The sequence below is a fragment of the Leucopleurus acutus genome, assembly GCF_964270905.1.
Source record: "Leucopleurus acutus genome assembly, chromosome: 10".
In the NCBI taxonomy this organism is placed as follows: Eukaryota; Metazoa; Chordata; class Mammalia; order Artiodactyla; family Delphinidae; genus Leucopleurus; species Leucopleurus acutus.
Genome location: NC_139153.1, coordinates 35,050,686 through 35,076,131, shown reverse-complemented (window position 1 = coordinate 35,076,131; position 25,446 = coordinate 35,050,686). Strand labels below are relative to the sequence as shown.

The following is a 25,446-nucleotide window of genomic DNA, read 5'->3' as shown; positions in this document are numbered from 1 at the left end:
TGTTTCTAGAACAAAGTCCTGGAAGTTTTCTTGCCTCCAAAACTTTGTTTACAATGTTTTCTTGGGCTGGAACACTGTTTTAGCAATGTCCTGTTTTCCTTTAGTGCTCAGCTTAAATGTGCCTTTTTCTGGGAAGCTTCGTGGCCTATTTTTACCATAATTTATCACTTAGCCCTTTATATTGAAACAGCTATTTTCCTGTGCATGTCCTCCATCCTTCTGTAGACCACCTCATGATGTGCGGTGGCTCATTGGTGATACAAGTCCTTCACTTACTCTAGCTACAAAAGCATCAAAGATTAATCTACACTGTTACGGAGTGATAAAAACTCTATCCGGATTACAGAAGGGAAGGGATTAAAACGCCAGATGGAATGAAAATGTAAATTTAAATATCTTACATTTTTCCCCCAGTGTAATGATTCTTAAATTGTTGGTTTCTGACTGTTCATACAAGAAAGGAGTGTTTGAAATTAGTCCTGGGACAAATCTCATTTTGTCCATATTTCTGGACACATCTTTTGATGCAGTGATGGCATTTAATGAGAAAAGAGATTTTTCATTTTTACTTCTAGGATCAGTTGAATTTGAAATCTGTGACTGTAGAGAGGACCTGGGTTTCCTCTGTCCTTACCTCTTCAGTTGATCAGCATGTCAGGTTCAAGTCCTGCCCTGTAACATGGTGCTAGGATAGTATTCATCCAATATACACACTGATTGGCAAAAGGTATAACTCTTACTCCATCAAACTCTAGTAGTTACAACAAAAGCCACTAACCCTTGTGTTAGGAAAAGATGAACCATGCCACACTGGCTGTGTTTGTGACAGTAATTATTACTTCTACTTGATCACTCCATTTGGTTGCTTTTCTGGCTCTTACGGATTTGAAGGAAGACTCACGTGATCTCTCATTCTGGTATTAATGACAATTTGATAACTAGCTGTAATTTAATCATTGATGCAGCCCAAATCCATGTTAATGATTACACATTTTCCTTAGAATCCCTTCAGTTGAATTTAAGCATTATTTGAGAAAGAGTACTCCTTTGAGTAAAAAGTGGCAATAAAAGCCTGGTATGAGTATTAAATGTGTTCCTGCAAAACATAAAATGAAAATCACTGAACATATTAAGTGCTTTGAAATCTTTGTTAAATTCCAGCATCCCATGATCACAGAATTTACAAGCAAAAGCTTTTTAGCTTTAACATGAGAAATAAAAATAACTTTTTTCTTTGCTTTTCATATGGTTTATATATATATATATTTTTTAAATTTTTAATTTATTTTATTTTATTTTTTATTTTTGGCTGTGTTGGGTCTCCGTTGCTGTGCGTGGGCTTTCTCTAGTTGCGGTGAGCCAGGGCTTCTCTTCGTTGCGGTGTGTGGGCTTCTCATTGTCGTGGCTTCTCTTGTTGCAGAGCATGGGCTCTAGGCGTGCAGACTTCAGTAGTTGTGGCATGTGGGCTCAGTAGTTGTGGCTTGCGGGCTCTGGAGCTCAGGCTCAGTAGTTGTGGCACACGGGCTTAGTTGCTCTGCGGCATGTGGGATCTTCCTGGGCCAGGGCTCGAACCCGTGTCCCTTGCATTGGCAGGTGGATTCTTAACCACTGTGCCACCATGGAAGCCTCTATATTTCTGTTTTAAGGATTTTTGGCCATAGTTGCCCCTGCTCCAATTTTAGGGATTTTTATTAAAATTTTTTTCACTTGTACACAATTTGTTCATCTGATAGAATCAGTAGGAGTCCAGTAATAAGTTACTCTGGTTGTGGAACCATATTTTCCATTACGCTTCCCACTTTTCATCACACATTTCTTTCTCTCTTTTCTCCTGTTAAGCCAAAATGATCAGGAACCAAAAAATGAAATACATGTAGAACAAAAAATCATTTTCTTATTCTGGTCCAATTTTTACTTTGACTTGGTGTCCTATTTTCCCCCTTCTGGAGCATGACAGAGATTTAAGTGTTTCAGGGGAGGAGATGGGAGACTGTGCCTTCTGTATTGTTGCATGGATGTACGTGGGGTCATTGTAACAAGAAATAAGATGTGATTTTTTTTTTTTTTTTTTTTTTTGTGGTACGCGGGCCTCTCACTGTTGTGGCCTCTCCCGTTGCGGAGCACAGGCTGCAGACGCGCAGACTCAGCGGCCATGGCTTATGGGCCTAGCCGCTCTGCGGCATGTGGGACCTTCCTGGACCGGGGCACGAACCCATGTCCCCTGCATCGGCAGGCGGACTCTCAACCACTGTGCCACCAGGGAAGCCCTAAGATGTGATTTTAAATGAAATGTTTTAATATCCCCACTATTACCCACAGCTATAAAATACTATCCATGGTCCATGGCTTCTAGCATTTCTTATATATAAAGATAGCTTTTGTTTGTATTTATTCCACTAAAAAGGAAGAGTTATTTAGAAATCTGAAAAGTCAATGTAATGTGTATCAATTGATGAATTACAACTTTTTAGCTTGTAGGTGCTTTGTTCCAAGGCCAGGATGTATATTCCGCTATTTGTTATCATTTTTACTGAGTGAGGAAATGTTTGGTCATTAAGGGGGAAGGAATATCTGTGGACAAAACTGCTGCTTTCCCTGACCCCAAAGCTCAGTTTTGAATATTAGTCTTCAAAGCCGTTTTTACTTCCAGTGTTCAGTCTTAATTAAAAGCCACATACACAGTTCTGTAATCCAATCTGCAGATCCAAAAGGGGAATTCATACAAGAGAAAATTAACTTACTATTATTAAAAGAACACTGCCTCTCTAATGGATATAATAGAGTAACAGTTCTCCTCAGGCTCAGTGGCAGTTCCTTATATAATAACTAAAATATTAGCACATTTAAATTGATTTTTCATGCCTGCAAATAATGATCAAGCTTATTTTAAAAACATACTTAATTTGACTTAGATGATAAGGATATTTGCTCAGAAAGAGACATTCTGGGCTGTTATTTTCTACTGGCAAGCATCAGAGCTGGAAGTTGAGTGGTTTTGATTTTGTTAATGATGATTCAATTTATTTTTATTTTATTAACAATAGGAACTCTGTCCCCAGGACTACTCTGTTTTAGGTAAATTTATGGCACATGATTTCCTTATTAAATAAAATTTCTTTTAATTCATTTATCTTTATAAGAGTGTTTCAAGAAGATCGACTATGCTTTGTTCTTTCCAAAAGGTACCTAGTTCTTGATGTTCTGTTTGTCATAATTGTGCATAGCAGCTGAGCCTGTTCTTGGTGTGTGTGTAGGGGAACCCCTGAATTCTCCCATAAAATGTAGGCATGTCTCCTGCTGGCATCAAGAGAGCAGATTGGGATAACCCCATGGCAAGAAGGTTATGTCCTTTCAAAGAGTCCTGTTCCAAAGTACTTCTGTGCTTCACATGAGGCAGTATTATATGTGGCTGCCAGTTGACTATCTTTTTATGAATCATATCTCCTAAACCTCTGTAGTGAGCATGATGGGAAAATATCTTTATGGAAACAAATATGTGAGATAAACTAAGTTAAAAAAAGGCACGTAGCAAATTTAACTAGAAAATGAACGTAAAAACTGGCCTGCAGGATTAAAATTCTCATGGGCTCACAGCTCCACACAAAGAACAGTGTTCTGGCTGACGTCATTGGTTTGTACAATATTACAGAATTGTTTCCAATGTGTTATCTTCTTGTGCCCCATGGCTTGTATTGCAATATTTGTAGTTGAAATACATTTCATGTTATATTACACATAAATTTGTTATTGGCATGTATGTGTGATATACATACATATAAATGTAAATAAAATGTTATATATGAAATGAATTTCATGCTATGTTCTTTCATGATAACTTCAACTTGCTTATTATTTCTGTCTTGTTCTCTTATTTGTTGGTCCTATACAGCTTTCTTTTTCTTTTTTTTGCATTTCCAATTTTTCACTTTTTTCAATATTATCTGTCTTGACAATTGAGAAATTTTATTTTGTCGAAGACAAAAAGAAATTTTATCTTTCAGTCATTTGTCCATTTCATCGACATTTCTTCTCTGGGTTCTCAGAGTGCTTAGACACCATGAGAAAACAACTTCTATGAGTTTAAGTAATTACAGTCAGAATGAATGGGTTTTTGTGATACGTAAGTGTTCAGAGATGCATAATATTGGTTGCACACACTCTGTAAAGCTCAATATGTAAATGTAATTTAGAATGTGTATGCATGATACATGCATATACATTCTAAATCTGTTACAATGATTAAGAAAATAAGCTCTCACGTAGATTTCTTAAATCACTGTCAGTCATTTATTTTTCAGGGTCCACATTGATACATATGCAAATTGTGTCAAGTAATCACAGGACACTAACAAGCTTCATTGACTAGGATCATTCCAAGAAGACCACACCCATTGAAAGTTTGGGGCCAGTGTGTCCAGTCTACACAGATAGTGTCTCTCCTTTTGCTTTTTCTCTGTTTCCTGTCCTTTGTTTTATGCCTCTCTTCTATAAAGTATTTTATGTCTTATAGTGGAAATACATATATATATATACAGATTTTAAAGAGATAAATGAGATTTAGGAAACCTTGGAAGGTTGGTGGTGCTCATAAATCAAGGGGGTCTGGGGTGAGTGCTATTTGTAGTCAGTGGCTCTCAAACTTCAGCAGCTTCTGAATCACCCAGAGAGCTTGTTAAAACACGTTGCTTGGCTCAGCCCCAGAGCTTCTGATTCTGTAGGACTGGGATGGGGCTTGAAAATGTGAGTTTCTAACAGGTTCTCAGGTGAAACTGATGCTGTTGGTGGGGGACTGCACTTTGAGAACCACTGATCTTGGATCGCCTTTTCATGTGTTTGGGATGAGGAAACTGAGAATCAGAGGGGAAGGGCCTGCCCAAATTTTGCAATGGTAGGGAGTTGCATCTTCACTAGAATTAGAACTGGATCTTCTGGCTCTGGCCCTGTAATGTTCTCCTGGAGTCTGTTCTTTGATTGACCAGAGAAGGCGAAGCTGCTTCCTGACTATCTGAAGAGAATGTGGGAAACCAGATTGGCCACCTCTCCCAGATTCCAGTCTATGGGCAACGCTGGTGGAGAGAGAGGGCTTTAGTGCTCGTACTGCTGCCTAACTTACCCAAATAAATTTCATTCTCTTTATTTCCATGTCCAGTTTAATATTATAATTATTCATGGAACATTTGTTGATTTGTGATCATTTAGAAATTAATACTAATGTCATCATTTTTGAAACAGGGTCTGTTAAACTCAGTTCTATAATATGTCAAGAAAAAGCAAGCTAAAGACAGCATAGGCTACAAGAATAACTGTGGAAAAAATGGAAATGGTTGAATTCTTTACTTGAATCTAAGGTTTTGCTTTTAGTTCAATAAAATTTCAGTAAAATATTATTTCACTAAACAAGTTTTCTGCAATATCCTGTAGCATACATTTTCATGGTGGGAAATAACTTATTGTTGGGAAGTTCAAATTAAAGAATAAATGATTTGATAATTGCCTCATTGATGTTAAATGGAATTTTATGAAATTATTTTCATAATAATATGAATTGGTTGAATTTACTTAGCTAAGAAGAATAACAAGAGTTGTGTACTTACAGGTGTTGCATATTGATTTCATTTTAGTGATTTTCTTATTGGGATGCAGATTGTCAAAGTGGCATTGACGTACCATTAAATTCAAATAGCTGTCATTTGATAATTATGTACCAGAGCTGGGTGCAGAAAGAATTGACCTTAAATTGAGGGAATTAAATACTACTTGTAAACCATTGGGGAAGAAAGCCCACTTAGAGTTAGACTCGATTCAATTCAATAAATCTTGACTAAGGGCCTTCTATGCTTAAGGAATGCACTTTTCTAGGTAGGTTTTGGAGTCTATATCTGGCCTCAAGGGCCAGTGTCTTTGAATTTCTATGAAAGTGGATGCAGAACATGATTGGATGATGAAAGCAAAAACTAGATTTTGACACTGATGTTATTTTCAGTTTCATGGAAGCAAAGGCAGCAGGTCACAGTTCACATGCCATGATATGATCTGTCATTTTTGGGCAATGGAGAAACTTTGGTCTTTTCATGTTGTTGAAATGGGGTCGAGGCTACAGTTCTGATCCTTTGTGTTGCTTTCTATCTTGCCAGCGTCTGGTGGAGGCTGCAGAGGAAGCACACCTGAAACATGAATTTGATGCAGACTTGCAGGTAATTGATTATAGTTTGAGTTCAATTGTTTTGTGTGTTTGCTGCCAAAGGAGCAACACTAGGTATACTGGGAACACCAGGGTTCAGAGGTTTGGAGAGAAGGCTCTTGAGAGAATGGTACAGGGTTGAAATAAATGTGCCTGTTTTTTGACAAGACAGGACAGTGATCCTCAACCATTTTCCACTATGCAAGTTACAATAGGTGATAACACACACTTACATGCATGTAATCAGGTTTCCTCTCTAATTCTGGGGGAGTTAATCAGTCAACTGACAATAATCACCAGAGCTTTTAATGGTAAATTGATAAGATAGATGGCAGAATATATCCAAATCCCTCTTCCATGGCTACATTTTAAGTGACTGAAAGCAATGTTGTTATGTATGGATCTAACCTTGAATTGACTGTTAATTATATTTAAAAATTAAATCATTCACAGACCTGGGATTTGAACATCTGCTTAATAAACTTTTGTTGTGGATCTCATATCTAATCATGGCACACCTGTGTCTGGTTGAGAAGGACTTTGATGCTGTCATGTATATATAAAACATAGTTAGAGGCAAGAAGTGAATTGAATAATACTTGGAGGTTCCTTTGGGTCCCTCCAGAAGGAAATTTCATCTGTATTGTTATTTTGGGTTTGTGACTTTTCCTCACTGCTAGCAAAACGGGTGAATCTTAATTCCTTAAGTCTGTGCCTTGCTAGAACAGATCTCTTTTAATGCCATGTGGTCACAATTAGGAAGTAGTGTATATTTTGCTGTGTTTTCATTTGTATGGAAAAGATAAATCTTCAAGCACAGAAAAAGATGGTGATACCAAAGATAGCCTTTGGCTGTGTCTCTGTCCCATGGTTGTACCTCTTGTAAAAGAATGCACACTCAAATGGGGTAATGGAGGAAAGTTTAATAAAGAAAATATTTACAGATGTATGGTAAGAGAAACCAACAAGCAATGGTGTTGTACCCCCGGGCAAGCCACACTCCTGGCCTGAAGGAGCAAGGGGAGGGGGTGGTTTCTAGAACCCAGGAGAGTAGCTATATGGAAAGGGTAATTGATAGAGAGATGGTGAGCTAATAAGTGTAGAATCTGGGGAAAAAGATACACTGATAACTGTGTCTAGCCTTCTCATCTCTTGCTGGTACCCACCATTGGCTGAACCCAGCTGTTGGTGTAGTTGATTTGGTTCAGACTTTCTGAGGCTTTGGGTGGAAAAGGGTGAAAAATGGGTCCGGAGGGGAAACAGAAAATATCAAGCCCACCATTGGGGGTCATTTTCAGTCATAACACCCAACGTGTGAAGCAAATAGAACCAAGAATGTAGCCAAGCATGAGAGGCTCCAGGGGGAGGCGGAGAAGCCCTGGGGACTGTTGGTAACACCTGGAGAGGAGTCCAGCCCCGCTCTTAGAGCAGAGCTACAGAGAAAGAGCAGAGGAGTCAGCTGAAAATAGCAAGAAGCACCTTGCCTTCCTATAGCCACACCAGGGTCCATTTGTTGGTCACATTTGTCTTAAGTGTACCTCCCCTTCAGAGGGTTTGGACTTCTTAGAGTGGGCCAGAAGGGATTTGATGAAAGCACCAGGAAGCACCTTTTAGGTCTGAAGATTGTAAGGATCTCTTGAATGCATTGCCAAGGGAAACTATGTCTCCTTGGGAGTTCCAGAAGCCTTTTCAGGAATATTCTGGTTGTAAATGACAGAAATTCAACTCAAATCAACTTAAACTTGATAAGAATCTGTGAGTCCAATCTGATAATAAATAAATAGATAAATAGATAAATAAAAGAGAAGGAAACACTCTTACAGTAGAATGCCAACTACTAAATGTAGAAGAAATGATGGAGTTATAAAATTATGGTAATAATTGATTCAGGCAAGAATCTTCAGTAGATGCTAAAACTAGCAGGTGAAAGTTAGTTGAAGAACAGGACATTGACAGTCTCAAAGTATCTGCCCACAAATTGCTTATTAATTACAAAGGGAATTATAGCAGCTTTATTATGGATAAACCATCTTAAACAGGTAATCAAAGGTAATATCATCAATAATGACACAAAGTGCCTTCAGATGTGATGACCAGGAAAAATACACCAAAGATTTCCAAAGGACTCTTTTGGAAAATCTGGTGTTTATGGCTCATATAGTCAATTTTATTTTGAGATCAGTTGTCTACAAAAAGTAACTGGGTGAGGGAGGGAATGATTAATTGACTTGCAGGATTATTTATCCTTCAGGAGAGAAAAAGTGTTCTGTGGTTTAGCTTAACTAACTTTAGATCGCTTTTTTTTTTGGTCCATCTGAATCAATTGTTATTTTCTAAGAGTGCTCTGACTTCCTTCCTATGATTGATCCTTTACAGTAAAATTCTGGTGCAGCACACTGATTCCCTTGTCAAATGTGGTGGTGGAAACACGAATGCAGCATGAGTATCCCTCTCAAAAAAGAGACTGAGAGAATGGGTCTCTGGAGTCTTATAGCTTTTGTTTTCTTGGGAACAAAGAAGATGGGCCCAGTTTTTCCTCCCCCATTGTCATCTGTTCTATATAAGTACAAGACGAATATCAGAGGCTACAGCTGTGGTCTGAGCACAGAGTAGATGTTGAAATAATCTGTCAATATTACAGAGTGTCATTCACTCTCTGGACCATGACAGAATGTTCTCTGGGTCAGAGTAAACCATGTGCACTTTTGTGGAAACCTGGAAAAGAGATGATTTGGAGAAAATGGATATGCATCAAATAATGTATGTCTGCTTAGATGAAGGTTTTGAAGCTGTGAAACATTGGTGCTGTTATGCGCAAGTCTGTCAACAGCTTGGGTGTCAGCCCGGTTGCTCTTCCTGGGGTAGCAGGTCTGTGTACAGGCTCTGAGTTTATTGCTATGACGGTCCATTAGAACTGATCAATTGTTAATCTGGGTTCCACTGACCTCTCTACAACACCTGCCAGTGGATTGTTTTTATCAAAAAAATTTCAGAGTACCATCTGCTTACCATGAAGTAATGTTGAGGAGGTTTCCGTGCTATTAGCTTGGGAAGAGCAGAGGGAGCTGGGAGACTGTTTTCCTACAGAAAAAAAAAATGTTTCTGTGACATTTCCTAAACTGTACAGCTTCAAGTTACATAGTCTTAGCCCCCACTCCACCATCCCATTTCCAAAATAAAAAGGAAATGCTGGATCTGCCTCTTCTTTCACTTTAGATTGGAGTCTTCGTGTCTTTGCATCATCATGTGCTTTAAAAGTGAAGAATTTGTTTTTCATTGGTAGAATCATCAAAAATTACCAAAAGAAAGTCATGCCTCCTTATTGTCAGGATTTTATTTATCATTTAAATTTCCTCTTACAGTTTCTCCAGAGGTTTAGCCTTTTCTTTATGAGCTTATAGCCTTGACATTGGTAGTCCCTTCTGTAGGTCCTAAAATATAGCACTAGGTTGTTAGTTCTTAACAAAAACTATGTTGGGGCAAGAGGCAAAATACAGCCTTTGAAGGGTAGGTAGCATATGTGAACAACCCACAGTGCAGTGTCCTGCACACAAACCAGAGCTGCGTGGGTTCATTGGCTGGAAAACTTTCTTGTGGACACTGGTGTCGATTTAGCCCTTGGGCTTGTCCCCCTGTATGGTGTCCTGTGGGTTCCAGACTGGCCTCTTGGTTTTGTTCTTTGTTCCCTGATATTTCCATTAGGGCACTTTTCAGTTAGAATTGATGCAAACACAGGCCTTGTTAAAATGGCATCTTCCCTTTTTTTAACTGCATGCTTTGAATTAACATAGGTTTTTAATGTAGAGCACATATGAGATTGATAATTATAAGAAAAGAGTTTAAAAACTGTCTTAATTATCACATATGATCATTTTAGCATTTCATTCTCATTATGTTGATGGGGCAAGGGTGGGGTGGTGGGGGCAGCCCCTAGCCCTGATTATCCTAGCTATTGATGAATTTCCAGAAAACTAGGTCTGTGCATGTAGTATAATTCAGAGAGAAGCCTTCTCCTCTTACTTATTGTTTCTTTTGGGGTTTTTCTACCGGCAGTGAAGAAGAAAAAAGTCCTTTTGACAGTTTACTAAAAACCTGCTTATCTTTGAACTGCAAACATATTTTCTTTGAAAGCTGTCTTAAATAAGTGCCAATTGCACAGAGCTGGTGCACACTGGGAAAAAAACGAGAATTGTGGTTTTGCATTGTGTATCCTACGGAAACCTTTTTGATTACAAAGTTTTCTATAATAATTTTTCTTTGTTGCTTTGTAAGTAGTAGGTGGAAAAGGCCTGATGACATTCAGAGGGATAACAAAGTGTGAGTGGAAGGGAACTGGGGGGATGCAGTGTCCTGAACATCCCCTCCTGGTCACTGCCGAGCTGCTGTCACCTATCTTGCACACACAGTGTCCTGATTTCAGAGTTGGGGTGAGGGGTTTGGATTGGAAGTGATGTAGAGACCACTGATGGGAAATCTTGGGGTGGGACAGCTTGTGATACTTGCTAGAGCATCTTCCTCCACCTCGTTGCCACAGCCTGTTGCATTGGGAGGCTGTGTTGAAGGAGAACCCAGGGAGGAGATAGCCACTGGGAGAAGGAAGCCTTTCTCAGAAGGCTTAGGAAGGGTATCTAGCAAACAGTGGAGTAGAGCTGTCCTTTTCCTGACAGCGTCTCCTTGCTGGCTAGTGAGGCTTTGCCCTGGGGAAAAACTGTATGTTGTGAAGGAGAGCAAAGGTCAGGTTTAGTAGAAGTACTTGCTGGGTGGAGGAGATGACTGCCCTCACAGCGTTTCTCATGTATTTCTGTTAAGCCCCAATCCATCCTTGCTCTCTTGGACTGAGTGAGGTGTTGAACTCCTTGCTGAGGGAGGAGGTGGAACACGGAAGACCCAGACCCCAGAACTGGAAATAGATTTTTTTATAGAGATAGCTCATTGACTTTTGTGCACTAAACAAGAAAGGTAGGGTTCACATCTATAGGAGAAAGAAATGAAAAGAGAAGGAAATTTTCACACTTTTTGTATTAAAATAAGCCCCTCTTTTCTGATGTAATTTATCAGGGGATGCTTTTTTTTCTTTTCTCCTCCTTTTTCTTTTTATCAGCTTGGCCAGGGTTCACAGTCTTCTGCATTTTAAGATCTTACATTAGATGTTTCTTAGTTAGGACTTGCCATATGTCATTTATTCACAAGACTGATATGTAAATAGTTTCTGAGGAATCTTTAAGTGTGAGCATTTAAAAGTCAAAGTAATTTCTTCGTTGTTACACGCACACACACTGTCATTTTCGTGCATTTGGCTAGAACGTTATAACTTTTACAGAGAGAGCTTTGGTCTATAGGTCTGAAAATGGAGGTTCTGGTAGTTCTGGTCCCAACTGGACCATTTACTTGCTCAAGGAACTGATTGCTCATCCATAAAAAGACAGATTGTAATATCTAGATGATTTCTAAGATCTCATTCATCTCTCATGTGCCAAGATTCATTCAACAAATAGTTATCAGTGATGTCCTGTGGGTCAGGCACTGGGTTTTGGATATGGCCAAGGGCTAGACAGATGCTGTCTTTGTTCTCATGGAGCTCACGCTCTAATGCAAGTGACAGATTTTAAAGACATGATGACAGAAATAATTTTAAAATTTTGATCATGATGAGTGACATGAAACATAAGCAGGGACTTCCCTTGTGGTCCAGTGTTAAAGGATCTGCCTTCCAATGCAGGGGACACAGGTTTGATCCCTGATTGGGGAACTAAGATCCGACATGCTGTGGGGCAACTAAGCCCGTACGCCACAACTATTAAGCTAGTGCACCTCAACTAGAGAGCCTGCGTGCTGCAAACTACAGAGCTCACGTGCTCTGGAGCCTGCGCACCACAACTAAAGAAGAGAAAACCCACGTGCCACAACTAGAGAGAATTCCACACGCCGCAACTAAGACCCAATGCAGCCATAAAAAGGAAGGGAGAGAGGGAGGGAGGGAGGAAGGAAGAAAAGAAACATAAGCACAGGGCATAATTACAGCGCAGGACAGGAGACCTTGCCTGATCTGGGAGTTCAAGGGACCTTGGTGCAAATCCCTGAAGAATGAGTCTTGACTGAGTGGTGAGTAGATTTACCTCCTCCAGGGCTAGAAGAAATCTCCCCGCAAAGTTATAAGTTCTAGCCAGGGGAACAAAAACAATAGTGTGTGCATTTCCGGTGCATCTGTGTGTGTGTGTAACAACAGAGAACCCATAATACCTGTATTTTCCATAAATGCAAAATTAAAATTATTTTGTCTACTTTCCATATAATAGTCTTTCTCACCTAGTGATACTTTATTGTTGCCTCTTTAATGATGCTTATCATTTCGTATCCTTTTAGTTTTATTCATGTGTGTCCATTTGTGGCTTAATTTAAATTTATTCAGAATTCAGCACCTGATAGGCCCTGTTCTAGGTTGTGGGACTTCCATAAACTGAGATGTGACCCTCATCCTCCAGGAAAGTTCTAATCTCCCTTTTTAAGATATGTTTCGTTAGTTGTTACTTTAAGGATTACAATAGGCGTCTTTAACTTAAGTGCACAGTGTATCTTGAGTTAATTTACTGTGCGAAGTACCACTCCATCTGAAACAAGAATAGTGTATTCTACCTACCACTTTCCTTCGTGTAGTCATGTATTTTACTATTATATGTGTTATAAACACTGTAAGATGTTATTTTGTTTTAGTTTTGCTTTAAACAGCTGTCTTCTAAAAAATTAAATAAGAAATAAGGTAGTATGTATTGATATTTACCTACACATTTACTGTTTCTGGCACTCTTCATTTCATTGAGTTTGCTTCTGTTATCATATCTCTTCAGCCTGAAGAACGTCTTTTAGCTTTTTTTTTCCTTTTTGCATTGAAGGTCTGGTAGCAACAACTTCCCTCAGCTTTTGGTTAGCTAAAAATATCTGTATTTTGCCCTCATTTTTGAAGGATAATTTTGCTGGATACAGAATTTTTACTTGAAAGTTTATATTTCTCTTTTACCACTTTGAAGATATCATCCCATTCTCTTCTGATCTTTAATGTTTCTGATGAAATGTCCTCCATCATTTTTATCTTTGTTCCTCTGGATACACTGGGTCATTTTTCTCTCGTACTTTCAAGATTTGTTTCTCCTTATCTTTGATTTTCAGTATACTATACAGTGTGATAGGTTAAGGGTGTTACTAGATGTGATTTTCTTTATATTAATTCTCCTTGGAGCTTGCTGAGATTCTTGTATATTCTCACCATATTTGGAAAAATTTTAACAATTATTTCTTCAAAATTTTACCTGCCCCATTCTTGTTACATTTTCTTCTGGAACTGAAGTCACGTCTGTGTTTGATTGCTTAATATCATCCCACAGATCAGTGTGGTTCTTTGTTTAGTTTGTTTCCAGTCTATTTTCTATTAATTGGTCTCCAAGTTTACTAGCCCTTTTTTTCCTGTGGTCTCCAATCTACTGTTAAACTCATCCAGGGAATATTTTATTTCATGTATTGTACTCTTAGTTCTAGAATTTTCAATAAATCTTATTTTTAGTTGAAGTGTAGTTGATTTACAATGTTGTATTAGTTTCTAGTGTACAGCGAAGTAATTCAGATATATATATATATTCTTTTTCATATTCTTTTCCATTATAGGTTATTACAAGACAATGAATATAGTTCCCGGTGCTATACAGTAGGACGTTGTTGTTTATCAGATCTTTTAAAATTGATTTTATTTCCTGCTGAAATTTCCCATCTATGCACCAATTATGTTCATGATTTCTTTTAAGTCCTCAGACATATCTACAATAGATGTTTTAAATTCCTTCTCTGCTAATTCCAGCATCTAGGTCATTTCTGTTTCTATTGAGTGCTGTTTTCTTTTGAAGCCACATTTTTTTTTTGCTTCTTCACATGTCTAGTAATTTTTGTTGTAGGTTAGGCATTGTGTTATGTCTTCAAATTATTTTTATAAATTTCCTCATTGTAACTTAGTATAGTTCCATTCATGTAGCAGATGTCCTAAAAATACCAAATTTATTGAATCCAATTAAGTTGGATTTAGGAAACAGTTATTAAAGAGATGAAGAGAGTGATCAACTATACATAATAGGGAAGACTCCAGTGGTTTAATCTTCTGCACTCTAACAATGTAAGTAGTGAGTACAACATAGACTTCTGTGTTCCAAAAATACCACAAGGCCATCTTCTAGTTGAAAGAAAGAGAAAAATGCATTTCTGTTATAGAATCTTGGACCGCAAACATTGTTTCTCAAAAGTTTATAATTTCTGTAGCTTAATTATATTGCTACCATCCCCTGTTCTAAATCCAGATAAAAATATTAATATTAACAAATTTAAAGACAGAAAGTGCAACTTTATAGCAATGGTAATTGATTTGGTTTTGTTTGAACAGTCACCTTACTTAATAGTTCAGAGGGGAAAAATGACATTATTTGCTCCTCCCAAAGTTATCATTTATTTGTCTGTGGAACGTTTTCACATTAGTGACTCTCTTTTTTCTTTGCTACTTATGTGTTTAGAAACCTAGGTCTTTTATCTTTAATTTTATCAATAATGAATAATCTAATAAAACCCCTATGTGTTTCCCCTTTGTCTTAGTCTTTCTTGTACAACATTCTTTTTTTCTATCATGACCATGTATACCTTAATTTGTAGGTAACAGTGTTTAGAGAAGTCTGAAATGTTGCTTTAGAAGGCCCTTTCTTTTCCTATCAAGTCATTGGTTCTTTTGTGATTCCTTTTTATCTTGGGTTTTCTCAATTGGGCTTTCTGAAAACTGGTAATGTTTATTTAAAATAAATATTTGTTTAAAACATATTTGTTTTAAATATATGTTAAACATAGTAAAACACCACCAATTCAGACTTTATTAAACATTTCAATTAAACAAATACTTTTAAAGCACGGTTTTATTGTTTCCGCATACACAGTGTGATTGTGATGTTTCAGATATCAGCCAGTTTGGAAGGGGGACATTTTGGGATATTGAGGCCCTCTGGGCATATCTATAGTTATAATTAGATAAACACTTAGTGGTGCTGTTAACCATAATATCAGAGTCCCATAGTACATTGCCAGAAACCTTAGTGTCTTTCATTAAGATGGCTGACTGCAGAGGTCATTGGCAGATCCCAGAAATTACCTTGGGGTCTTTCTCCAGCAAATTCTTTGGCAGCCCTTAGGAATGCCGGAATGCCCCTAGGTCGCTGATTTCATCAAGGGTCTTGTGGTCTAGGAATTTGCCAACTGCTATTGAATTTTTAAAGTAAAGCTTGAATCTGGTGGCAATGTAGAAAGTAGACACCTCAACAGAAATTTTGTAATCTCATTTAAGCCTGTTTGTTAATAAAGCACCTGATATGTACACAGATGAATTAATTCTCATGTTTTCTACTTGCAGTTTAGTTTGTGGGGTAGGTCTTTATAATATAAATAACTCCAAGTATGTGCATTTGGTATAGTAATCCTAATTCTTCAAATTAAAAAAATTTCATGACTGACATTTTTAGGATAGCTCTCTTTGCTGGTTAATTAATACTAATAGAATATAGGAACAATGATAAGAGTAATAGGTGCCATTATTTAAAATGTATTAGGTATAGGCAGTGGCTTAAATGCTTCCCAGGCATTATCTCATTTAATTCTTCTCCCCACGGTCATATGAGAGAGATACTGTTATTATCTCCATTTTACATAAGGAGAAACTAAGATTGAGAGGCCACATGTTGGGCCCAAGATTATACCACAGTGGATGGACCAGCCAAAATTCACACCTGAGACTGTCTGGCTCCAAAGACCAATCAGTTATGTTGCCTCATGGAATCACAAATTTTAACACTGACCTTAAATTGCACTGGACAAAATCTTATAAAGAAATAAATTTAAGACGAAAGTTATAGTGGGTTATTTAATAGGTCTATCAAAAAGAAAAAGGTCTATCAAATACATTAAAAAGTTTTCTAGAATGGTAAATCCTGACCCATGAACCTATGTAATAAGAAAATCTCTTAATAAGATATAATGATTTAGTAAAAATGATTAAGCATCACTTTACTGGTATTATTAGTAACGGACAGAAGGGAGACATCTCTAATTTGGTAATTGGATCTATTATCTACATAGTAACCACTGTGACTTTTTAAAAATACAAGTTACTTATTACTTACACTATTTGCTTATACTAAGAACAAAGTCTGGATGTCCCACATACCTTACAGAGCGCCACACAACTTTCTCAAGATTGCAGGTGGATTAGCAGCTACTTCCCTTTCCTTCGTGTCTGCTATGTTCCTGCCTTACTCCTTCTGTTCTTTGAGCTCCCCTATACGATTTGTTTGTTTATTTTCTGTCTCCTCCAGCAAAACATGAGCTCCATGAGAGCAGGCACCTGACATCTAGTCATATGTCCACAAATATTTGTTAGAATTAATTGAAATTCATAATGGTGATACAGTCACTAAAATCCGCAGCTGACTGGTAATCACCAGCATCGTTGGTAATTCATGAAGTTGTCATCTGTTTATTTCAGCTAGAAAAAGCTAATTCTTTCTTAAAATAAATACTTATGGCGTGACCAGAAGTGATTCAATTATTGCTGTAACATTCAAAGACATTTTCATATATTAATGGCAGCTTTTATTGAAGCAGTTGGCTTTTGTTGTTACTTACAATAAATTCATGAAATGGCTAATTTTCTTAATCTAAATGAGATTTTTCTGCCATTTAATATGTTACAAATATATGAGTATACTAATTATGAAGATAACTAATTATATTTAATGAATATTATGTGAAATGAGTATCAAGTTATTTTATTAAACAGTTATGTTCTTATAGAGAAAACATCTTTAAAATTGGAAAGGAGAAAAATTAGAAGGGAAACATGCTCTTACAACTCAGGTTTCCTCTCTTGAGCAGGTCCCCACCCACCTTCTTAGCTCCCATAATCAGCGCTACAGACACCATATGTCTGTGGCAGGAGTAGCCTCTTACATCACAAGTAGGAATTCAGAGGAGACATAATCAGCCTTTAAGAATGAGTATTTGACAGCAATAACAGGCGTGACTTGAGGTTATATGTGAAATCTTTGTCATCTAACATTATAATCTCCTTAGAATACCTTTAAAAGCCATAAAAGTCAGCCCCTTACAGAAAATCCTTGATCTGACATTTCACTTGTCCATAGCAAAATACAACAACAACAAAATAAATAAACAGGCTTCAAAACAAAGCAGCTTTTCTCATGCTGGTAGTCATTAATAGAGGGGGGAAAAAGTAATTTTTTTCTCTTGGAGTATTGCATTAGTAGCTAGGGGCCTTGAAGTTTTGCTAATCAGCTATGTGACCTTGGTTAGATCACATTTCCTTTCAGACTTCATGTTACCTCTGGTAAAGGAGGGCATGAGACTGGTTTGATTTTCCTGCCTGGTCTAGAACTGCCTAAGTCTGTGAGGTTGTGATTTTTTACAGGGAAAGGATAGCAATTATTTTTCCATAGAGTGAGGGTATTCTTTGAGGAAATCCAGCAACATCTACAGACATAGCATTGTCCTAAGGGAAACATCTCTGAGAAGAAAATCTCTCTATTCTTTCCTCCCCACAAATAGATATAAACTTCCTACTTTAAAGCTGGAACAGAGAAATTTCAAGGAAAGATTGCTTGATTGGATCATTCACAGACTGCCCCTGCCTCTGTAAATTATTTTATCATTTTAGATTTAAGGGGGTTCTTTTGAGTAATGTAAAGGACACTTTTTTTTTTTTTTTTTTTTGGTGTGTGATTTTAAGAACTTAACTCTGGAATGTAAATGCCTTGACGCCAAACCGTAGTTTCTGTATGGTTAAAGAAATTCAGAACCAAATTAAACCTTTGCTTTTGCCTTATTTAGCAGTGATTATGTCGTGCATGTGAATGTATTCATAATTGATCCTTCTTCCTAAAAGTTTTCAGGTGTCTGAGACCATGTAAACACCATGAAAAAAATTTTTTTCTAGGTTTTAAAGACTTTTGTCCTCTCATTCTACATGAGATTGACTGAAATGTAGAAGTTGTTCTGATTAAAAGGAGCAAGATTGGAGAGCTGGAGGAGGAATTACAGCTTATTCAGTAATATTTTCTGAAACCCAGGTCAGAAGAACAATGGGCCACAAACAGCTTTTGTCTGGTCAAAAAGCCGTTTTGATTACAAGGAGATACAAAAGGATTCATTATGTCTGCTTATATTTGCTGATTAATATTCTGGGTGAGGTAGATGTTAGCTATCTTCTGAAGAGAGAAAGACACAGATTTGAATCCTGGCTTGTTTATTCTTGCTGGTGGTGAGACCCATGGCAAATTTCCTAGCCTGTTGGAGTCTCAGTTTCTTCTGTATATTTAGGATGGTGATACTCTTCCCTGTAATGCTGTCAGGTTTCCACGGGCTTATTGATCTACATGAAGTATTGAGCACACTGTCTGGTACAGAACATGATCCCAGTTCAGGGTAACCATTATCATTACTGTGATCATTATTTTGACCAATACTCTTGAAATACAAAGAAGTTGATTACATTCATAATTGCTTATTTAGTCTCTGCCTCCTTTGAGGGCTTTGAGTTCTGTGGGGCAGGGACCACATCTGTTTCTCAGTTTGTGATCAGAGCTTAGGCACACAGCTGGCACTCAATAAATATCTGAAGAAGGGGTGAATGACTGATGGAAAAAAATGGAGGATCATCTCAAGAGTGAGATCCCCACTAGGAAGAAGGTTAAAAGCATCATTTGCTCAAGAGAAAAAAATGCGATGCTGCTAGCAGAATTGGGAGCAGCAGGAGGGCTGTGCATGCTCAGAGCCTGAGCCATTTCTAGCCTTTTTGGGACTTTGGTGGGAGACAGGATTGGGTGTTTTGTGTCCATGGAGGGGTTGAACTCAGACTCTCTTTGGCCACACCTGTGCCTTCCTGGGTGTGTGTGGCAGATGGTGAGAGACCCGTAAGTAGACAGAGAGAGCAAAAGACCTGGAACAATTTCCCTTCATAATCATCAGCCAATTTTGGAGCACTGGGTTAGCTAATTGTTCACTTTTGCTTTCATTGTTGTTTTAAAAAGGGTCTTTATCTGTCCGAAGAGAAACACAAACAAGAGACTGGTGTTAGGACATATTTTATATTCCTCTTCCAATTGCATTAATGGTTTTAAAGGAAATCTCTCTTGTAATTGCCTTAAGCATTCTGTCTTTATTATTAAATACCAGCCATTTATTATGTTCTACACTTCTTTTTGGCTCTGTGTGCCATTTTTTCTGGGACCTTCTGAATTTAAAATGATTGAACTGTAGGGCACATGGTTCTGGGAGCATGCCCTCTCATTTACATTTCCAGGAGCACCACCATGCTCTTAGAATGTCTTAGCAGAGACAGATGTCTGGAGTCTAGGCCTTTATTCATTTCACTTTCAAAGACAGCATAACTATCAGATTAAAAATCAGCAAAATTCTCTTTGCTTTGGAGCCAGCTGTATTCCACTTTTTAGGTCTCATATGCCCCAACCCCAACTCTGGGTTCTGATCTTGAATCTCGGTCACATCTCAGCTGGGTCCACGTCCAGTCTCAGGTTATTTGAGAGGAGTTGCAAGACCTTGACTCAGAATCACAAGGTACGCCTTAAACTTTAGACTGTCATGTGAAATAGCATTTGGGGGGCTATGACTATCATATTTAATCTTCATACCAATCTGGTAAGAGTAGGTACTATGATAACCTCACTTCATGAATGATAAAACTGGCATTCAGAGAAGTTAAAAAGTTACCCAAAGTCACATGGTACAGCGTGGTGAACCCTTGGATCAGAAACTAACTGGTTTTGATTCCATGAACAGTGCTTAGATATTACGCTTTTCAGAAAGCATTTGTTTATGAATATTTATTTTCTAGGTCTTTCTTTGATCTGGTGTGGATGGGTGATTGGAAATTGTAAGGAATTTGGAAAGCAGACTACCAGAAGTACAGGTTGAATTCAGTTGAGTCAGTAGCTGTTGTTTTTATTTTCTTGCCTCATTGGACTACAGAATTGTTTCCTTCAGTATTTGATGCTATTGTTGTATATTTTCTGAAGTCACTGTTTATAAGCCATATGATACTCTTTCCAGGGTGGGGGCTCTGCTCCCAGATGAAGAAAGAAGCACCTCTGGCAAGATGATTCTGCAGTGAGCTTGGTGGTAGTGTGGGAACATGTGTCATCTGCAGTATTTCTGTACCAAAGGCCCTGAGTATTCATTCATTCATTCGTTCATTTGTTCATTCCTTTCTTGGATCTACCTGCAAAGGAAAAGATTCTAGAGTATTTTCCCTGGGACTTGGGACAGTAGCCAGGGTGCCAGCAACAATTGGAGGTGCCTGATACAGTGAGTCAGACATAATGTACTCTCTTTGTTTGCTTCCTCTGCCTGTTTTCTATTCTCTTTAAGTTTAATAGACAAAAGATGGGGAAAAGTCAGAGCAGGTGACACCCACTGTTGAGCAAGGAGGGCCTTAGGGGTCGGTCCCTTGGGAGTGTCTGCAGATGGGATTTAAGTTATTGATGTATATTCTTCCAATGTGGCAGAAACCAACTCTGGATTTGAAAAGTTGACCTGGACTGCACAGGGGGAGAGCTGTTTTTGGCAGATTTGCTTTTCTGAGAGAGGCAGCCATTTCCTGCTGCATGGTTATCATGTCAAGGGTTGGGAACCAGGGCATGTTGGCGATAAGGATTTAATGAATACATATGAGAAGAGGAGATTCAAGCCACTGAGCAGCATATTGCCCTAGGCCACTTCCCATTTCAGGATGGTGAGATATTTAGGGGAATAAATTTCAGGTGATCATGGAAGAAGAAATGTTTGAGGGGCATTGGGATGAGATATGTCCTAACTGGTGTTTCCCACAGCAGGGGTGTGGTCCACCTCGTTGGGGGCCTTATAATCACATCTCAGGTTTGTCCGTTGTCTTTATAATTCACATATAGCTTTAATAAATACAATTAGGCCTGCCATTGTGTTCATTATCCCACATGGCAGAAAGGACGTGTTTTTAATTTATTCTTTGCTTCTAATTGTAGTGTCGGCATGTCAGGGTTCACTGGTTAGAGAGAGAACGCGCCTGCTTTTGTAAAGCAGTTAATTGGACCTGGTAACGATTATTGTCAGTAATCCCTGGGGGTGGTGCTTGTCCCAGGGCATCGTCCTTCATGGCGATTTCCAGCATCTAGCGTGCTGGGACACTGAGGATTTTCCAGAAGGAAACAGCAGATTGGAGTTCTTGTACTGCAGACCCAAACTGCAGTCTTGTTGGTGACCTTTTCTGAGTGTGTACTGCTTTCTGGTGCTAGGGACTTCTGAAGAGAATGTTTTCAATTTTGAGGTGCTTAAGAAAATATTTGCAATACAGGCAACAGACAAAGGACTAGTATCTAGGCTAGAGACAGATCTCATCTATAGCAGTCACCAAAATAGCACAATAAAAACTCCTCCATATCAATCTACTGCAAAGAAGCAGTAGAAAAATGGGCAGTGGATATGAGCAGTCAGTTGACAGGAGTATAATTAATTATATGGACGAAGAAAAGATACTCAATTTCACTAGTCATCAAGGAAAAGTAAATTAAAGCAGTGAAATACAATTTTTACTGATCAGGTGGCAAAATAATAATAATGATGATGAAGATGATGATATCAAATGTTGGTAAGGCCTGGGGAGATGGGACTCCGCTGGTCCAGCCACACTTCAGGTCAGCTTTGCAGAAGCTTGTAAAACTGAAAATGCACAGACCCTGGGAACCATCAACTCCATATCTTGCATCTGCTTACAGAAACACTGGCACCTGTGCACCAGAATACAGCATTGACTATACGTGCGTGGGTTTAGCTCTGTGCCTTCTATCCTGTTCCACTGATCTGTATTTCTCTTTTTGTGCCAGTACCATACTGTCTTGATGACTGTAGCTTTGTAGTATAGTCTGAAGTCAGGGAGTCTGATTCCTCCAGCTCTGTTTTTTACCCTCAAGACTGCTTTGGCTATTCGGGGTCTTTTGTGTCTCCATACAAATTTTAAGACTTTTTGTTCTAGTTTTGTAAAAAATACCATTGGTAATTTGATAGGGATTTCATTGAATCTGTAGATTGCTTTGGGTAGTATAGTCATTTTCACAATATTGATTCTTCCAATCCAAGAACATGTTATATCTCTCCATCTGTTTGCATCATCGTTAATTTCTTTCATCAGTGTCTTATAGTTTTCTGCGTACAGGTCTTTTGTCTCCCTAGGTAGGTTTATACCTAGGTATTGAATTATTTTTGTGGCAATGGTAAATGGGAGTGTTTCCGTAATTTCTCTTTCAGATTTTTCATCATTAGTGTATAGGAATGCAAGAGATTTCTGTGCATTAATTTTGTATCCTGCAACTTTACCAAATTCATTGATTAGCTCTAGTAGTTTTCTGGTGGCATCTTTAGAATTCTCTATGTATAGTATCATGTCATCTGCAAACAGTGACAGTTTTACTTCTTCTTTTCCAATTTGTATTCCTTTTATTTCTTTTTCTTCTTTGATTGCCGTGGCTAGGACTTCCAAACTATGTTGAATAATAGCGGTGAGAGTGGACATCCTTGTGTTGTTCCTGATCTTAGAGCAAATGCTTTCAGTTTTTCACCATTGAGAATGATGTTTGCTGTGGGTTTGTTGTATATGGCCTTTATTATGTTGAGGTAGGTTCCCTCTGTGCCCACTTTCTGGAGAGTTTTTAAGCATAAATGGGTGTTGAATTTTGTCAAAAGCTTTTTCTGCATCTATTGAGATGATCATATGGTTTTTCTTCTTCAATTTGTTAATATGGTGTATCACATTGATTGATTTGCATACAATGAAGAATCCTTGCATCCCTGGGATAAATCCCACTTGATCATGGTGTATGATCCTATTAATATGTTGTTGGATTCTGTTTGCTAGTATTTTTTTTTGTTTGTTTTTTATTTTTTATTTTTGCGGTACATGGGCCTCTCACTGTTGTGGCCTCTCCCGTTGCGGAGCACAGGCTCTGGACACGCGGGCTCAGCGGCCATAACTCACGGGCCCAGCCACTCCATGGCATGTGGGATCCTCCCAGACTGGGACACGAACCCGTGTCCCCTGCATCGGCAGGTGGACTCTCAACCATTGCGCCACCAGGGAAGCCCCTTTTTGCTAGTATTTTGTTGAGGATTTTTGCATCTATATTCATCAGTGATATTGGTCTGTAATTTTCTTTTTTGTAGTATCTTTGTCTGGTTTTGGTATCAGAGTGATGGTGGCCTCATAGAATGAATTTGGGAGTGTTCCTTCCTCTGCAATGTTTTGGAAGAGTTTGAGAAGGATGGGTGTTAGCTCTTCTCTAAATGTTTTGATAGAATTCACCTGTGAAGCCGTCTGGTCCTGGACTTCTGTTTGTTGGAAGATTTTAAATCGCAGTTTCAATTTCATTACTTGTGATTGGTCTGTTCATATTTTCTCTTTCTTCCTGGTTCAGTCTTGGAAGGTTATACCTTTCTAAGAATTTGTCCATTTCTTCCAGGTTGTCCATTTTATTGGCATAGAGTTGCTTGTAGTAGTCTCTTAGGATGCTTTGTATTTCTGCGGTGTCTGTTGTAACTTCTCCTTTTTCATTTCTAATTTTATTGATTTGAGTCCTCTCCCTCTTTTTCTTGATGAGTCTGACTAACGGTTTTTCAATTTTGTTTATCTTTTCAAAGAACCAGATTTTAGTTTTATTGATCTGTGCTATTGTTTTCTTTGTTTTTATTTCATTTATTTCTGCTCTGATCTTTAGGATTTCTTTCCTTCTGCTAACTTTGGGTTTTGTTTGTTCTTCTTTCTCTAATTCCTTTAGGTGTAAGGTTAGATTGTTTATTTGAGATTTTTCTTGTTTCTTGAGGTAGGCTTGTGTTGCTATAAACTTCCCTCTTAGAACTGCTTTTGCTGCATCCCATAGGTTTTGGATCATCGTGTTTTTGTTGTCATTTGTGTCTAGGTAGTTTTTGGTTTCCTCTTTGGTTTCTTCAGTGATTGGTTATTTAGTAATGTATTGTTTAGCCTCCATGTGTTTGTGTTTTTTACGTTTTTTTCCCTGTAATTGATTTCTAATCTCATAGCATTGTGGTCTGAAAGGATGCTTGATATGATTTCAGTTTTCTTAAATGTACTGAGGCTTGATTTGTGACCCAAGAGGTGATCTATCCTGGAGAACATTCTGTGCGCACTTGAGAAGAAAGTGTAATCTACTGTTTTTGGATGGAATGTCCTATAAATATCAATTAAATCTATCTGGTCTATTGTGTCATTTAAAGCTTGTGTTTCCTTATTAATTTTCATTTTCGATGATCTGTCCATTGGTGTAAGTGAGGTGTTAAAGTCCCCCACTATTGTGTTACTGTCGATTTCCTCTTTTAGAGCTGTTAGCAGTTGCCTTATGTATTGAGGTGCTCCTATGTTGGGTGCATATATATTTATAATTGTTACATCTTCTTCTTGGATTGATCCCTTAATCATTATGTAGTGTCCTTCCTTGTCTCTTGTAACATTTTTTATTTTAAAGTCTATTTTATCTGATATGAGTATTGCTACTCCAGCTTTCTTTTGATTTCCATTTTCATGGAATATCTTTTTCCATCCCCTCACTTTCAGTCTGTATGTGTCCCTAGTTCTGAAGTGGGTCTCTTGTAGACAGCATATATATGGGTCTTGTTTTTGTATCCATTCAGGAAGCCTGTGTCTTTTGGTTGGAGCATTTAATCCATTCATGTTTAAGGTAATTATCAATATGTATGTTCCTGTTACCATTTTCTTTTCTTTTTATTTCTTTTTAACATTTTTATTGGAGTATAATTGCTTTACAATGGTGTGTTAGTTTCTGCTTTATAACAAAGTAAATCAGTTATATATATACATATATCCCCATATCTCTTCCCTCTTGCATCTCCCTGCCTCCCACCCTCCCTATCCCACCCTTCTAGCTGGTCACAAAGCACCGAGATGATCTCCCTGTGGTATGCAACAGCTTCCCACTAGCTATCTATTTTACATTTAGTAGTGTGTATATGTCCATATATACACTACCACCCTCTCACTTTGTCCCAGCTTACCCTTCCCCCTCCCCGTGTCCTCAAGTCCATTCTCTAGTAGGTCTGCGTCTTTATTCCTTTCTTGCCCTTAGGTCCTTCATGACCATTTTTATTTTTTTTTAGATTCC

General features: G+C 38.1%; 1 protein-coding gene across 1 annotated transcript in view; it reads left to right on the top strand.

Annotated features, from left to right (window-relative positions):
* Positions 1–25,446, top strand: part of CACNA2D3 (calcium voltage-gated channel auxiliary subunit alpha2delta 3) — a gene marked incomplete at both ends in the record, with an annotated part of 784,748 nt that overhangs the window by 217,778 nt on the left and 541,524 nt on the right. The window contains one exon of the mRNA XM_082847776.1: positions 6,135–6,194. Within this exon, the coding sequence (XP_082703902.1) occupies positions 6,135–6,194 (60 nt within the window). The remainder of the gene's footprint in view (positions 1–6,134; positions 6,195–25,446) is intronic.